An 18,203-nucleotide genomic window follows, 5' to 3' on the forward strand; every position below is an offset into this window, starting at 1 on the left:
TTAAACTCCTGGAGTCAAGCAATCTGCCTGCCTCGGCCTCCCAAAGTACTAGGACTACAGGTGTAAGTTACTGTGCCCGGCCTAAATTTTTTATTTTTTTGATATAAGTAATATATGTTCAATATGAGAAATCAGAACATCACAAAAATCTCCAGAACTTATTGAAGAAAAACACTTTCCCCAACAATCTCTTAAAGAAACGATTAACATTTTTATATGTATCCAGATTTAACATGTGTATACTTCCAGATTGTTTGATAATTTTTTGTCTGTGTTTCTATACTTTCAAATAAAATGGACTAACTGTGCATACTGATTTGCGACCTTTTTTTTTTTTCACATAAGAGCTTAAATATCTTTCCAAGTCAGTACATAGAGATCACCTTCACTTTTTAACAACTGCAAAGTATTCCACTACATGGTTATACCACACCCTAACAGGCAAAACTAATGCCCTAAATAGGCATATTTATAGTTTTGAACACCTTTAAACATATATTACATAGCCATTAGTATTTTATGGAATAAACTTCTAGGTTGGCTTGAAGCATACATATTTTTTATCTTAAGAGATGTCAGACTGTCTTTTAAAAAACTGAGGTATATGCCTTGCTAAAAGATATTCTGGAAGACAAGATAACGTTCTAAGCTAAACTGATTCAGCAGACCAAGATAAATAGAGGCAGGGAGGTCTCTGGGGAGCAGTGAAGAAAGAAAATACCATTCAACTCACTTGAAAGCTAATGAAAGAATAAAATCAGCACATCTGTGATTACTTTTTGTAGACCAAGGAAGCTACTAGACTTTGAACTTGAATCTGTAAAAATTTTATGACACTCACAAATTCAAAATCTCAAGTGTAGAAGTACTGCCAAGAGTAAGGTGAAATACCTGGAGATGTTCCTCTGGAACAACAACAGGGCCGCATTTCGTGTGCGCGGCACACTCCCCGGTGCAGTACCTGTGAGGGTCGTTTTCCTTCCGGAGGTATTGGTTGGTTGCACATTGTCTTCAGTTCATTTGTACATCAAAGTTGAAATACAAAAAAGAGAATATTTCATGGCAGTTAAAAACATGGTAATCAACTGGTAGCTGCTATATTACTTCATTAATAATGTTACTATTTTAGTTAGGAAAGTAGTTAAGAAAGAATTCGGGTTCTACAGGAAATCCTCTTGATTTGTGTTTTTAAACACCCAAATACTTCATAAAGCCAACACTGTATACACATGAACGAGGGGAAAGGTGGTCTGGAGAACAGAGGACAACTACACCCAGAAAAAATGCAGTAGACCATCTCACAATGAAAGGTCAGGGAAAGAATGATTATCCAGCAGGCACTTTTTTTATTCTTTTTAAATACCTTGCAATTTGGTCTCTAAGAACAAGCATAATAAAGTTCTAGTATAAGTTTCATACCTTGTCATATTCATAGATAGGGAGAGGCAGAGTACTAAATGGCTGAAGAAAACCATCTGTGTTGAATGTGACATACCTGCTAAGTAAGATAGTGCCCGCAGGTCGACGGACCTGAAAAGTCTTCTCTAAGTAAGAAATAGCTTGTGGGAAAAGCTTGTTCTAAATAAAAGTTAAAAAAAGAAACAGAATTATAAGGAAGATATAAATTATATTTGAAACAAGCAAATACAGCATATTAATGAAAAAAGCCTTATAATTCTGGAACACAGATACTAGTTAGTCAAGGTTGTATGGCAAGGCGTAGGAAGAGAGCAAGCCTCGGAGGAAAAGAATTTCCCCCATTTTCTAGTTCAGCTTGGGAAAACAGCACCAGGCAGAAATTTCTTTCCCTAGCCCCACTTAAATAGAAAGCCAGAAAACATTTATCTCAACTATTTTTAATTTTTAATTAAATATTAACTTCCCTCAATACTACACCTTTAACAAAACTGCAATATATCTCAACTATTAGTCTAGATTACTATGAATGATGGACTGACTTAGATGATTCCAACACTAAGATAGTTTATGTAAAGAAAATCTTACCTTTCATTAAACTCACCAATTTCTGTGGCCCATGGTGAGCTGGCTTTGTGTGTGTACATGTGTGTGTGCCTGCGTGTGTGCCTGCGTGTGTGCCTGTGTGCGTGCGCGTATATGCATGGGTGTGTGCGTGCGTGTGTGCGCATGTTTGCGTGTGTGTGTGCGCGTGTGCGTGCGTGCATGTGTGCATGTGTGTATGTGTGTGGGTGTGGGTGTCTCCATACGGTTAGAAATCTGATGTGGTTATCAGGTCAATCAATCCTCAGGAAAATAAACATTTCCACCAAGAGAACAGTGTTCTCAATGTGTTTCAAAAATTGTCTTTTTCACCCTATTCTCTGAATGATTTGCTCCCCAAAAACTTAAGAAAGCAAGCAAAAAAAGAGACTGATTAATTTAACGCCAAATACCAACAAAGTTTTCATGAGTGCATCACAAAGACACCTTTTGTGAAATGATAAACACTTTCACTACCAAGACCTTTTATTCAGTCACAAAAGAGTCATGTATATATTTTTCTTTACTGAAGTAGAATTTGCGTACAATAAAATTTTAAGCATCCAATTCAAGTTACGAGTATTTATTACATACCTTTACAAGATTTTTTTTCTCAGGGAGCAACCTGAAAATAATGACATAAAAACATAAGAATTACCTCTCAGAGGCGTAGCACATGTAATCAAGAAACAACCATAAAAATGGGTAACCAGCAGGCCTTGGGGCTGCTCAGCCTATGGAGTAGCCATTCTTTTATTCCTTTACTTTTCTAATAACGTTGCTTTCACTTTACTCTATGGATTTGCTTCTAATTCTTTCTCGTAAGAGATCCAAGAACCCTCTCCTGGAGTCTGAACCGGACCTCTTTCCCGTAACACCAGTACTTATTGAAGAGTACCTTCCAGGTCTATTACTGTCCACATCCAAGTAGATCCACATTTGTTCTGCTTAAATTATTCATGATTTACCAGGAAAGGGAGATGGTAAAAGAAAATTATTCATAATGTATAGGCTTTAATTATATCCCATATTTTCATATTTTCAGACTAAAATGCATTTTCAGCTTAATTCCATTATGAAGCTACACTAGTCCTTTTTAAGTTTTATCTATGAATTTTTAAAACTTCAGGTAACAGATGAAAATACATTTAACATTTAGATTAATAATGAAAAAGATGACAATAAAATGGTATACTTACTCTTCAACACTTTTATCATAAACAGTCTTGATTCTTAAATGCTCATCAACATCTCTCTTGACCACATGATTTGCCTTAAGATGAACTTTATTTATAACCTGAAAAAAGGGAACAGATTTGAAAATTTTTTAAGACATAGAGATTAACCTATTGCGATCCAAACTTAAAATTAATGAACTAAATTTCAAGTGTAACACCCAGAGAAAAAGTTCCCTGGCCCATATTCCACCGTTTCAGCATTCTTGAACCTCAAAGATCTCCCAAACAAGTGCTACCATTTGGAAGGTAAGTACCATAAATTCAAGTCACATGACTAAATCATTATGGATACAGCAGTTGCCAAAAAGTTTTTAGAGTTTTCTGTCACTTATTTGTAGTTTCTTACATAAATTCTAGTTTTGCCAAATTGAGTCTTGAGAAAATGACAGGAAGAGACCAAAAGTATCCTCAATTACTTTAAAAGAGGACAAAAATTTACTTATGAAAGAGTTTTTCATTTTGAATTTTTTCTCCAGTTCTCATTTACCATTTACACGATTTTTTCAGGGATGAATAAAAGAAGACAAGAAAGGTCTCCGCAGTATCAACACTTTATGAAACTCTTGATGTACAAAAGAAAAAATTGTGTTAGCTTAACTAAAAGTAAGCTATATACTATCTCATTCATATAATTCCAGCAATGGACAACCACATTTTCATTTTTATACTATTTCTGCAGATTTATACAAGAAAATAAAATTTTATATTTTGTAAAAAACAACTATATGTTTGATCTATTAACATAATATAGGCCGGGCATGGTGGCTCAAGCCTGTAATCCCAGCACTTTGGGAGGCCGAGACGGGTGGATCACGAGGTCAGGAGATCAAGACCATCCTGGCTAACACGGTGAAACCCCGTCTCTACTAAAAACTACAAAAAACTAGCCGGGCGAGGTGGGGGGCGCCTGTAGTCCCAGCTACCCAGGAGGCTGAGGCAGGAGAATGGCGTGAACCCGGGAGGTGGAGCTTGCAGTGAGCTGAGATCCGGCCACAGCACTCCAGCCTGGGTGACAGAGCGAGACTCGGTCTCAAAAAAAAAAAAAAAAAAAAAAAAAAAAAAAAAAAAAAACATAATATAGTAACAGTCACAGATTTTCACAATACTTATTGCCTGCTCTCTGCTCTGCTACAATGGCCTGACACCCTACCTCCAGTCTTTTACTCATTCCATTCCAACCTATCTCCAGGTAACAGATTATTTTATGGCCCTTAAAAAACCATCAGAGGCCGGGTACGGTGGCTCACGCCTATAATTTCAGGACTTGGGGACTTTGGGAGTCCAAGGCAGGCAGATCACAAGATCAAGAGATCAAGACCATTCTGGCTAACGTGGTGAAACCCTGTCTCTATTAAAAATACAAAAACATTAGCCAGGCGTGGTGACGCATGCTTGTAGTTGCAGCTACTTGGGAGGCTGAGGCAGGAGAATTGCTAGAACCCGGGAGGTGGAGCTTGCAGTGAGCTGAGATCGCGCCATTGCACTCCAGCCTGGGCGACAGAGCAAGACTCCATCTCAAAAAAAAAAAAAAAAAAAAATCAGAAATGTCTGAGCACAGTAAATGGATATGGTACATTTTAGGAACCCATTGCATGACTAACCTCCCTGCAGATAACACATTACAAAGTCCAGACAAAATATACTGTCTGACAGTATTTGGGGGAGGGAGAAAGACAGGTAGAATCTGGAAGAATCTACCCTTGGAATACAGGAATTATATCTCTGAGATGTGCAAGTCTAACTTTTGTTTGAGAGCACTACCCAATCTGTGCCTCCTGGTGTGGCAGGAGGTCACAGCTGCACTGGCTTGAGGAGCTACAGTAAAATGTTCAGAACTTGTATCACCAGAAAATTAGAAGTTAGAGATGAAATCTTGCAAGAGAAGAAGCCACAGAAGGTACCCCAAAATCTGCATATGAAACCCAGTCAAATATTTGACTGACCACTAAATTCCTTGGCTGACAATGAAATTACATATGTATGAGATAAAACCCAGCAAAGAATAAATGTTGCCAACAACAGGAGATAGACTTTGGAATTTTGAACACAGTTAAGTTAAACGCCAGCTACAAAAAAAAAAAAAAAAAAATTCTTCAGAGAAATACAACAGAATCCAGAGACTTTACAATGTATTATCTATGGTGTCCATTATTTAATAAAAAATCAGCAGCAATGAGAACAAAATGAAAATGAGATCCACAATGGGGGAAAAAGCAGGGAATAGAAACAGACCCTAAGATGACCTGAAGTTAAACAATTACTTTAATGCAGCTTTAATGTGTTCAGGAACTTCAAAGAAAACACATACATAATGAGTAAGCAGACAGTGAACCTCAGAAGAGAAACTATGAAAAGAATCAAACAAAAAAGAGCCAAATGGAAATTCCAGAGCTTAAAAGTATAACAACTAAAATGAAAAACTCATTGGGGCCAGGCATAGTGGCTCACGCCTGTAATCCCAGCACTTTGGGAGGCCAAGGTGGGTGGCTCACTTGAGTTCAGGAGCTCCAGACCAGCCTGCCCAACATGGTGAGACCCTGTCTCTACTAAAAATACAAAAATTAGCCAGGTATTATGGTGCACACCTGCAATCCCAGCACTCAGGAGGCTGAGGCATGAGAATTGCTTGAACCCGGGAGAGGGAGGTTGTAGTGAGCCGAGACTGCACCATCACCCTACAGCCTGGGTGACACAGCGAGACTCTTGTCTCAAAAAAATTTTTTTTTCACTAGAAAGAATTAAAAGAAGATTGGAGACGGCAGAAGCATCAGTGAACCTGAAGATAGATCTAGACATTATCCAATCCAAAGAAGAGAAATGAAAAAGACCAAAAAAAAAAAAAAAGAACATAGCCTCAGAGAATGGATACCAAGCAGTCTAGCAGATATGTCATTAGAGTCCTACAAGGACAGGAGAAATTATGAGACAGAAAATATATTTGAAAGAAATAACAGCTAAAAAAATTCAAATTTGGTGAAAGACATCAACTTATAGATCCAAGAAGTTCACTAAACCTCAAGCAGGATAAAAAACAAACAAGCTGGGTGCAGTGGTTCACGCCTGTAATCCCAGCTACTCGGGAAGCTGAGGCATGAGAATCACTTGAACCCAGGAGGCAGACGTTTCAGTGAGCCAGGATCATGCCACTGCACTCCAGCCTCGGGAACAGAGTGAGACTCTGTCCCCCAAAACAAACGAACAACACCCAGGTGCATAATGGGCAAAGTTTTGACATCTTAAAATAAAGATAAAATATTGAAAGCCATGAGAGAAAAACAACACATTTGATATGGTTTGGCTCTGCATCCCCAACCAAATTTCATCTTGAATTGTAATCCCATGTGTCAAGTGAAGGAGGTGACTGGATCGTGGGGGTGTTTCCCATGCTGTTCTCACAATAGTGAGTGAGTTCTCACAAGATCTAATGGTTTTATAAGCCTCTGGCATTTCCCCTGCTTGCACTTCTCTCTCCTGCCACCATGTAAAGAAGGTCCTTGCTTCTCCTTCACCTTCCGCCATGATTGTAAGTTTCCTGAGGCCTCCCATGTGGAACTGTAAACCTCTTTCCTTTATAAACTACCCAGTCTCAGGTAGTATCTTTATAGCAGTGTGAGAACAGATTAATACAACATTATGTATAGGAAGGAAAGAGAAGTACGAATGGCACCAACTTTCGATCAAGAACAATAAAGAACAGAAGACAATGAAATAAACAGTAAAGGGCTAAAAAAAAAGAAATTCAACACAGAAGTCTATATCCAATGAAACTACCCGTCAAAAATGAAGAGGAAACAAAGACATTTCCGATAAATCTGAGAAAATTCATCACCAGCAGACCTACACTACAAGAAATGCTAAAGGAAGTTCTTCGTGGGAATGGCAATAACACTAAAGGGTAACTTGCTTCTGTAGGAAGGAATAAAAACTACTGGAAATGGTAAATATGTGAATAGATATAAAAGACTATTGTGCAGAAGAGTCAACATAGCAGGTCAGAGATTGCTCTCTGTAGGAATGCCTGCTTGCAAGGTTGACCTTTTGCTGGCATCTGGAAGTGTAAACACTTTCCTACACTGATCTAAAACTTCACTAGGTTATAAGGATGGCTCTTTGTGTCTACACTATTTGCAGAAACAATATGGTTTACGCTGAACATTTACTTGCTTCTGGAGTCTGAAATTTCAGTGGCTGAAATTTTGTCTACATGACCAGCCTCCAATAAAAACCCTGAACTCTAAGAATCAGGTAATCTTCCCTGGTAGACCACACTTTGTGCACGCTGTCACAACTCACTGCTGAAGGAATTAAGCAGGTCCTAAGTGAGTCTACTAGGAGAGGACTCTTGGAAGTTTCTGCCTAATTTCCTCTAGTCATTGTCCCATGATCCTTTTCCCTTTGCTGATTTTACTTTATATGCTTTCAGCGTAATAAATCTCAGTTGTGAGTATGACTACAAGCTGAGTCTAGTGAGGCCACCTAGCAATCACCAAACCTGGAGTGGTCTTGGGAACCCTCAACACAATTATACACACTTCTTTTCTTCTTTTAATTTCTTTGGAGACAAATAAATATTTAAAGCAAAAATTGTAAAATTTTTAATTGTGAAGTTTATTTTTTATTTTTTAAATTTATTTATTTTGGATTTTTTTGAGACAGTCTCTCTCTGTCATCCAGGCTGGAGTGCAGTGGTGCAATCTCGGCTCACTGCAACCTCCACCTCCTGGGTTCAAGCGATTCTCCTGCCTCAGCCTCCTGAGTAGCTGGGATTAACAGGCACCTGCCACCATGCCCAGCTAATTTTTGTACTTTTGTAATTTTAGTAGAGACAGGGTTTCACCATGTTGGCCAGGCTGGTCTTGAATTCCTGACCTCAGGTGACCCACCAGCCTCGGCCTCCCAAAGTGCTGTGATTACAGGCATGAGCCACTGTGCTGGCCTAATTGTGAGGTTTATAATATATAAAGAAGTAATATATGAATATATTATATTTACAATATTATATTACAACAATAGCAAAATGAATAAAATTATGCTGTAGAAAGTTTCTTATATTTAACATGACTATTTAAGTAGATATCATAAGTACACTACATACATTGTAATCACTGGGGCAAACACTCAATATTTTGTATTATACATTCTGCTCAAGTGTGTGTGGGACATTCACCTAGTTAGATCATATTTTGGGCCATAAAACAAACTTTAAGACATAAAAGAACTGGTAAAAAGGATGTTCTCTATCAATAACAAAATTCAACTATAATGCAATTTCAGAACAAAATCTGGGAAATCCCCAAATTATTTCTGAAAAATCAAACAACAAACTTCTAAATAACCCTTAGTTAGGAGAGAAAATTACAAGGGAAATTAGAAAATAGTTACGGCTAAATGAAAATAAAATTACAACAAGTTAATATTTGTGGGATACAGCTAAAGTAGTACGTATTTAGAGGAAACTGATAGCTTTAAATGTTTATTTTAGAAAAAAGATCTCAAATTCATTATCTAAGGTTCCACCTTAAGATAATAAGAAAAGGAAAATTAAACTCAAAGAAAGCACTGAGGCTGGCATGGTGGCTCATTCCTATAATCCCAGCACTTTGGGAGGCTAAGATGAGAGGACTGCTTGAGCTCAGGAGTTCAAGGCTGTAGTGAGCAGTGATCATGCCATTGCACTTCAACCTAGGCGACACAGTGAGACCCTATCTCAAAAAAAAAAAAAAAGACAGAGAGAATATAAACTATCAATGTCAGAAACTACAGAGAAGATATCACTACAGACTTTCCAGCCATTTAGACATGATCATAAAGGAATGTTATGAAAAACTTCATGTCCATAAATTTGACAACTTAAAGTGAAATTCTTTGAGAGACATAACTTAATAAAACACTGTCAAGAAGAAATAACCTGAATAGTCCAATACCAAAGTATATGAGTTCATAGTTTATGACTTTCAAAAAAGAAAATTCCAGATTGAGACGGCTTAATTAGTGAATTCTACAAAACATTTAAGGAAGAAACAACATTGATTCTACAGAAACTCTTCCTGAAAATAGAAGAAAATGGGACAAGTCCCAAGTCATGCTATGAGATCAGCATTATTCTGATACCAAACCTTGTTGCAGGAAGTCAGGGACCCCAAATGGAGGCACCAGCTGAAGCCACAGCAGAGGAACATAAATTGTGAGTATCTCATTTTAATATGGACACATGCCAGTTCCCAAAATTAATACTTTTATAATTTCTTACACCTGTCTTTACTGCAATCTCTGAACATAAATTATGAAGATTTCATGGACATTTATCAGTTCCCAAATAATACTCTTATAATTTCTTTTTTCTGAGACGGAGTCTCACTCTGTCACACAGGCTGGAGTGCAATGGCATGATCTCGGCTCACTGCAAGCTCCACCTCCTGGGTTTACACCATTCTCCTGCCTCAGCCTCCCGAGTAGCTGGGACTATAGGCACCTGCCACCACACCCAGCTGTATTTTTTTTTGTATTTTTAGTAGAGACAGGGTTTCACCATGTTAGCCAGGATGGTTTCAATCTCCTGACCTTGTGATCTGCCCGCCTCAGCCTCCCAAACTGCTAGGATTACAGGCATGAGCCACCACCCCATCCTACTCTTATAACTTCTTATTCCTGTTTTACTTTAATCTCTTAATCCTGTTATCTTCATAAGCTGAGGATATATGTCACCTCAGGACCACTGTGATAATTGTATCTAACTGTATAAATTGATTGTAAAACATGTGTTTTTGAACAATATGAAATCAGTGCACCTTGAAAAAGAACAGAATAACAGCGATTTTAGGGAACAAGGGAAGACAACCACAAGGTCTGACTGCCTATGGGGTGGGGCAGAATACAGTCATATTTTTCTTCTTGCAGACAGCCTATAAATGCATGTGTAAGTAGGGAAGATATCACTGAATTATTTTCCTAGCAAGGAATATTTAAGACCCTGGGAAAGGAATGCACTCCTGGAGGGAGGTCTATAAACAGCCGCTCTGGGAGTGTCTGTCTTAAGCGATTGAGATAAGGACTGAAATACGCCCTGGTCTCCTGCAGTACGCTCAGGGTTATTAGGGTGGGGAAAAAATCCCACCCTGGTGAATAAGAGGTCAGACCGGTTCTCTGCTCTCGAACCTTGTTTTCTGTTAAGATGTTTATCAAGACAATACGTGCACAATCACAGACCCTCATCAGTAATTCTAATTTTGCCCTTGCCTTGTGATCTTTGCTTTGCCCTTTGCCTTGTGATCTTTACTGGCCTCAGAAGCATGTGATCTTTGTTCTCCTTTTTGCCCTTTGACGCATGTGATCTTTGTGACCTACTTCCTGTTCGTACATCCCCTCCCCTTTTAAAGTCCTTAATAAAAACCTGCTGGTTTTGTGGCTCAGGTGGGCATCACAGTCCTACCAATATGTGATGTCACCCCTGGAGGCCCAGCTGTAAAATTCCTCTCTTTGTACTCTTTATTTCTCAGCCAGCTGACACTTACGGAAAACAGAAAGAACCTACGTTGAAATATTGGGGGCAGATTCCCCTGATAAACCTGAAGTTATTATTACAGAGGAAAAGAAAACTACAGACCAATATCCTTGCAAGTAGTAAAAAACACAAATATAAAATGTAAAAAATAAAATTAAAAAAACTACAGACCAATATCCCTTATTAATATAGATGTAAATGTGCAGTGGCTCACACTTATTATCCCAGAGCTTTGAGAGGCCAAGGTAGGAAGACTCCTTGAGCCCAGTGGTTCCAGACCAGACTGGGAAACACAGCAAGACCCCATATCCACTAAACATAAAAATAAATGAACCAGGTGTGGTGGCTCTCACCTGTAATCCTAGCTAACTGGGAGGCTGAGGCAGGAGGATGGCTTAAGCGAAGTCATTTAAGACTGTATAGTGAGCTATGATTGTGCCACTATACTCCAGCCTGGATGACAGAGTAACATCCTGTCTCTAAAAAAATAAAAATATATAGATGTAAAATCATCAACAAAATATTAGCAATTCAAACCCAGCAAAATATAAAAAGGGTAATAAATCATCACCAAGTGAGGTTCATCTCAAGAATGCAAGGCTGATTTGATATTCAAAAAAATCAATCAATGTAACTCATAATATAAACAGAGTAAAGAAGAAAAGCCACATGATTGTATCAACTGGTGCAGGAAAGATAGTTAACAAAATTCAACATCCATCCATGATTTTTTTTAAAAACTCTCAGCAAACTAGGTATAGAAGGGAATTTTCTTAATTTTATAAAGCATACATACCCAAAAACTCCACAATTAATATTTTTAATAGTGGAAGGCAATGTTTTCCCTCTAAGATCAGAAACAAGACAAGGATGTCTACTCTTCCCACTCTTATTCAACATCATGCCCCAGACATGTGTGATAATATTAGCATTAAAGATGTAATAGGCCGGGCGTGGTGGCTCACACCTATAATCCCAACACTTTGGGAGGCCGAGGTGGGTGGATCACTTGAGGTCAGGAGTTTGAGTCCAGCCTGGCCAACATGGCAAAACCTGTCTCTACTAAAAATACAAAAATTAGCCAGGCTTGGTGGCGGGTGCCTGTAATCCCAGCTAGTCTGGAGGCTGAGGCAGGAGAATTCCTTAAACCCAGGAGGCGGAGGTTGCAGTGAGCTGAGACTGTGCCACTGCACTCTAGCCTGGGCGATGGAGAGAGACTCTGTCTCAAAAATAAAAACATGCAATAAACAAAAGATATATATTGTAATGCCTAAAATGCACAAGCACACATGCATACACACAGGTAAATGTAAGAAAATGAAAAGATACACATGTAAGCTTGAACCACAAGCAAGCTAAATACACCTATTTTCTCCTGTATTAATAGAGTCATTATTAGGCTGGAGCACAGTGGTGCAAACCTGGCTCACTGCAGCCTTCACCTCCTGGGCTCAAGTGATCCCCCCACCTCAGCCCCCACAAGTAGGTGGGACTACAGGTGCACAACACCACACCCAGCTAATTTCTGTATTTTTTATAGACACAGGGTTTCACTAAGTTGCCCAGGCTGGTCTTGAACTCCTGAGCTCAAGTGATTTGCCACCCTGGCCTCCAGAAGTGCTGGAATTATAGGCATGGGTGACTGTACCTGGCCAGTAATTTTTAATAGAGAAAATCTAAAGTAAAGTATCAATCACCTCACCTTATTAACATGTATAGAAACCTATATTCAGTAAGTACAGAATAGGCCAGGTACAGTGGCTCATATCTGTAATCCCAGCACTTTGGGAGGCCAAGGCAGGAGGACTGCTTGAGTCCAGGGGCTCGAGACCAGCCCAGGCAACATACTGAGATCCCATCTCTAAAACAATAAAATAAAATAAAAATAACTATAGAATATATATTCTTTATAAGTACATGTGAAAAACAGGATAGATCATATTCTAAACCATAAATAAAATAATCTCGGCCAGGTGCAGTGGCTCACGCTTGTAATCCCCACACTTTGGGAGGCTGAAGCAGGAGGATTGCTTCAAACTGGGAGTTCAAGACCAACCTGGGCAACATAGCAAGACTCTGTCTCTACAAAAATAAAAACAAAAAATTAGCCAGGTGTGGTGGCATGTGCCTGAAGTTCTAGCTACTCATAAGGTTGAGGCAGGGAGATTGTCTGAATACAGGAGTTCGAGATAGCAGTGAGCTATGATCATATCACTGCACTCCAGCCTGGGTGACAGAGGGACATGTTGTCTCTTTTTTTTTTTTTTTTTTTTTTTTTGAGATGGAGTTCCGCTCTTGTCACCCAGGCTAAAGTGCAGTGGCACAATTTTGGCTCACTACAACCTCCACCTCCTGAATTCAAGCAATTCTCCTGCCTCAGCCTCCAGAGTAGCTAGGATTAAAAGTGCCTGCCACCATGCCTGGCTAATTTTTGTATTTTTAGTAGAAACAGGTCTCGCCATGTTGGCCAGGTTTGTCTCAAACTCCTGACCTCAGATGATCCACCCCTCTTGGTCTCCCAAACTGCTGGGATTACAGGCATGAGCCACTGCACCCAACCAAGACCTTGTCTCTTAAAAAACTTTTTGAGGCCGGGTGTGGTGGCTCACGCCTGTAATCCCTTTGGGAGGCTGAAGCAGGCGGATTATGAGGTCAAGAGATCGAGACCATCCTGGCCAACATGGTGAAACCCCATCTCCACTAAAAATACAAAAATTAGCCAGGTGTGGGGGCAGGTGCCTGTAATCCCAGCTACTCAGGAGACCGAGGCAGGAGAATCGCTTGAATCCGGGAGGCAGAGGTTGCAGTGAGCTGAGATTGCACCACTGCTCTCCAGTCTGGGCAACAGAGCAAGACTTTGTCTCAAAATAAAACAAAAAACAAAAAAAAACAAAAAATTTTAACCTAAATGATAATTAAAATGCAAAGTGTCAAAATTTGTGAAGAGCGGATAAAGTTGTACTTAGAAATTTATATCTTTGAATGTTGACATTAGAAGGAAAAAAAGGTTAAAAAAACAGTGATCTAAGTTTCCACCTAACAATATGAGCAAACTAAATCCACAATAAGTAGAAAGAGGAAATAACAAAGAACAGAAAACAATGAAATAGAAACAAACATTAAAGAAAATTACCAAAGCCAACATGACCAAGTTTATCCCAAAACTGCAATGTTGATTTCCTACTAGAAAAAGCAATGTAATCTACCACAGAACAGTTCATAAAGGGAGAAACTATATGATTATCTCAATAATTATCAGAAAAAAACAAAAAGCATGTGACAAAATTTGTCCCCATTCAGGATAAAAACCCTCAGGAAACCAGAAACCAAAGGGAGCTTTCTCAGTCTGATAAAGGGAACTATACAAAAATATACAGTTAACATCATACTTAATGGTCAAGGACTGGTCCTAAGATCAGGAACAAACAGCAAGGAGGTGTGCTATCTCACTTTTGCTCAGCCTGGAACTGGATGTCCTCACCAGAGCAATAAGGGGGAAAAAATACATAAATGATACAACACTACAACAACAAAAATTGTTCCTATTTATAGTTAATACATTGCTAACATCAAAAATTGTAAGGGAGGAAACCCTACTAGAATAAATAAATTTAGCTAGGTCCCAGAAGACAAAGTTAATATACAAAAATTATTTTTACATACTAGCAGTGTATTTTTACATACTAGCAGCAAACAATTGGAAAACTTTAACCATAATTCCACTAACAATGGCATCAAAAAATAAGACTCAGGAAAACATTTAACAAAAAACATGCAAGATCCAGTTGGGCATGGTGGCTCATGCCTGTAATCCTGGCACTTTGGGAGGTCGAGGCAGGAGGATCGCCTGAGGCCAGGAGTTCGAGACCCGCCTAGACTCTGTCTCTACAAAAAATAAAAAATTAGCCAGGTGTGGTGGCACATACCTGCAGTCCCAGCTACTTGGGAGATTAAGGCAGAAGGATCATTTGAGCCCAGGAGTTCAAGCCTGCTTGTGAACTATGATTCTGCCACTGCACTCCAGCCTGAGTGACAGAGCAAAACTCTGTCTCAAAACAAAAACAAAAACAAAAAAAGAGAAAATGGAAGAAAAAATGCAAGATCTATACATTGCTGAGAGAAATCATGCCTCACCTCAATAAATGGAGAAACATATATTATGTTCATGGATTGAAAGACTTGATACCGTTCGATGTCAATTATCTCCAAATGATCTATAGAGTAAATGCAATCTGAATCACAAACCCATCAGGCTTTTTTGAAGAAACTGAGAAGCTGACTCTAAAATTTATATGGATCTCTCTTTGAGCCTCCCCCTGCTAAAAAATAAATAAATTTATATGGAAATATAAAAGCCTTAAAATAGCCAAAATCATTTTGAAAAGGAAGAACAAAGCAAGAAGGCTTACAATACTGTCTGATTTAAATATTTATTACTGAGGTACATAAAGCAACTGAATACCCATATGGGGCAAAAAAAAAAAAAAAAGGATCTTGATCCCCTATGTCACATCATATATAAAAATTAATTTGAGATGAATCGTAACCCTAAAAGTGAAGGCTTCTAGAACACAGGAGAATATTTTTATGACCTGGGGTATTTAAAGATTTCTTAGAAAGGACATCTATTGGTGAGAATATGCAGCAACCATAACTAATATTTTGTTGATGGGGGTGTAAAATGGTAGAGTATTTTGGAGAAAGGGTTAGTATTTTTTATAAACATTCACCTACCCTTTGACTCAGTAATTTCACCCCTAGGTATTTATCCAAGAACAATGAAAATATACATCCACAAAAATTACATACGAGAATATTGACAGCAGCTTTATTTATAATAGCTAAAATCTGGAAGCGACCAAAATACCCATCTTTGCACAAGATAACGGAAAAACAAATTGTGATATAGGCATTCAGTGGAATACTCAGCAATTCAAAGGAATAAATTACTATCACATACAACACAAATCTCACAGACATAATGCTGAGCAAGATGCCAAATACAGAGGAGTACATACCATATAATTCCATTCATATACACGAAGCTCTAGAATTGGCCAAACTAATCTAGTATGTTTTTAAAAATTAGAAAACTAGTTGCCTGAGGTGGACAGGTGACTGGCACAGGACAGGAGGGAATGTTCTGGAGATGTGGGAATGTTCTATGTTGTGATGGGTTGTATGCTTTATGTGAATGTGCATGGATACATTTGAGGCATTTCAATATATGTAAATTTTACCAAAAAACTTTTCAAAAGAACAGTAACTCAAGTAGGGGGTTCGGGAATGGCTGAAAGTATATGAAACAAGAATGGCAGAACCTTCAAGCTAGGTGTTAAAGCTAGGTGATGGGTCCATCGGGGTTCATTATTCTGATGTTGTTTGTACCGGCGTAATAAAAGGTAAAAACAAAACTCACAAGTTTTAGTTGAGAACAAGTTAAAACGTAAACTGTTTTGGAGCTCTCCACCACCACCAAAAACAAAAAAGTTACTGTAATTCCCAGAAGCATTGAACAGAGGTGTAGTCATTAGCATAACTACAGTGAACACTGTAGTTCCTGCCTATACTCTTGTGTCCACGTTAAAGCAAGGAGAATGGTGAGGACGACTGGTACTTACATACTCTATGAGGAACCAGGGAAACGTATTAGGGACCAAGACTCTTTCTCTTATTTTAATCCAAATTAAAAGAGAAAAGTACAGGGTTCTGTGGGAAATTTTTTTTAAAGAATTGAGCCAAAATGCAGTGTCATGATAAAAGTTGCAAAAAAGCTATAAACTCCGAAGTTAATATTTTGGCTCACTTGGTTATGAAGAGTATGCATGTAACATTTTGGGAAATTACCGTAAAAATGAGTGTCTTTAGATTTCTGGACTGAACTGAACGTGTGTGTATCAGCATGCAGCCCTGCCCCCAGGTAATGTCCCTCCTTTTCTCGAGGAATATGGATTATCGTGGACCCACCTCTGACCTAAATGCTGTGAAGGAATCAAAGTATGAAACACAAACCTCATCCCACGGAACCTTACAATTTAACTGCAAAGGCAAGATACGCCTGAAAAAATAAGCTATTACCACATAGCAGTACTTGGTTAAATGCCAGGAGGGAGTACAGATACGATACACTTTTTAATGAAAAGAATATTCCGCTGTGGGGGTTTCGGCAGGCTGTCTTGAGGTTGGGGAACTTGAAATGAGACAAAGTATTTAAGCAGGGAGAAAAACGGGACGGGAGGCCGGCAGGTACTTCCAGAGCAGAGGAACCGGGTAAAGCAAACAAAGTGACGACACAACGTAAAAAGAAACCTGAAGTGTGTCTCCAGTGAGCCCCCAACATCCCTCCAACGCCTCTGTCTGGCTCTCCGTTCAATGTCTTCCCGAAACTTCAGGTCAGCGGTTCCTAAAGTGGTCCCCGGACAAGCATACATCACCAACCAGCTGGGAACGTAAACTGTCAACTCTGGGGACTCATCCCAGACCCACTGAGTCACTAAGTGGGGGACTGGGGGCGGCAATCTGTGTTGGACCGTGTGCGTCGGGTGACTGTGATGCACGCTCAAGTTTGAAAAGCACTCCTCGAGGGCTACTGCTAAGCACAACCCTCCGCACAGAAGTGATACTGTTCTGAGCGCCTAACAGCCAACTTGCAGGGTGTAGGGAGCTGAGAGCGGGTCCCAGGCCTGTAAGAGTTCAGGCTCTGCCCCGATTTCGCTTTCTCATCCAGGACACCTTCTCCCAGTCACTACCTCCTACGCCTGCTCCTTCTGGACGACTTTACCCTGAGAGGGCCCGCTCCCGCCCCTGTCGCCCTACCTCAGTGTCAGAGGGGACGTGGTGCCGGCAGGGAGGGGAACTGCCCAAGGAGACGGGAGTAGATGTGGCGCTGGCCCGGAGCCCGCCCAACAGGAGTAAAACGCTTCGGACCCACATAGACCCGCTCCAGCGCCACCGGCTCCGGCCCGGGCCTGAGCCTGAGTAACCCGCTCCTCCTCCCCACTCGGCCGCCATCTTCGGGCCGAGCGTCGTTACCATGGAGCGCGTGACGCCTCTGCGCCCGCGCCGGCCCCGCCCCTCGCCGCTCGGGGCAGACGGAGGCCCCCGCCGGAGGAAAGGTGCTTTCCGATTGGACAGCGTCACCCGCTGGAAGTTCGCGGCAGAAGATGAGGGCGGTGATCACGTCCATCGCGTCTCGTTGCGCGAAGCCGGCCAATAAATGCTGTTTGGAGGCCCACGTGAGTGGGGCTGTGGGAGGAAGTAGGGCGCGAGGGCGTTGGCCGTGTGTGGGTGTCTGAGGCAGTTTTCCAGTTCTTTCATTTACCAAAGTGATATGCAGCGACTAGGTGCCAGGTGTTTAGACGGACATACAACCCTCTGCAGAATCTTTCAGTGTAGTCCTCTGTAGGAAAAGGTGAGTGGAATACTTTCATTTACTTATCCTGAGTCGCCAACTGTAGGCGCTTTAC

General features: G+C 40.0%; 2 protein-coding genes across 2 annotated transcripts in view; one reads left to right on the top strand and one right to left on the bottom strand.

The window, feature by feature from the left end:
• Positions 1 to 17,776, bottom strand: part of LMLN (leishmanolysin like peptidase) — a 79,745-nt gene extending 61,969 nt beyond the window's left edge. The window contains exons 1-5 of the mRNA XM_030936622.1: positions 17,554 to 17,776; positions 3,198 to 3,295; positions 2,593 to 2,623; positions 1,496 to 1,578; positions 892 to 1,009 (exon numbers count right to left, since the gene is read on the bottom strand). Coding sequence (XP_030792482.1) covers positions 892 to 1,009; positions 1,496 to 1,578; positions 2,593 to 2,623; positions 3,198 to 3,295; positions 17,554 to 17,772 — 549 coding nt within the window. The 5' untranslated portion in view covers positions 17,773 to 17,776. The remainder of the gene's footprint in view (positions 1 to 891; positions 1,010 to 1,495; positions 1,579 to 2,592; positions 2,624 to 3,197; positions 3,296 to 17,553) is intronic.
• Positions 17,777 to 17,978: 202 nt separating this feature from the next.
• IQCG (IQ motif containing G) overlaps positions 17,979 to 18,203 on the top strand; it is a 66,882-nt gene continuing 66,657 nt past the window's right edge. Inside the window, exon 1 of the mRNA XM_010381228.2 lies at positions 17,979 to 18,148. The gene's annotated coding sequence lies outside the window, so the exon portion shown is untranslated. The remainder of the gene's footprint in view (positions 18,149 to 18,203) is intronic.

This window comes from Rhinopithecus roxellana, chromosome 1 (assembly GCF_007565055.1).
Source record: "Rhinopithecus roxellana isolate Shanxi Qingling chromosome 1, ASM756505v1, whole genome shotgun sequence".
NCBI classification, from domain to species: domain Eukaryota; kingdom Metazoa; phylum Chordata; class Mammalia; order Primates; family Cercopithecidae; genus Rhinopithecus; species Rhinopithecus roxellana.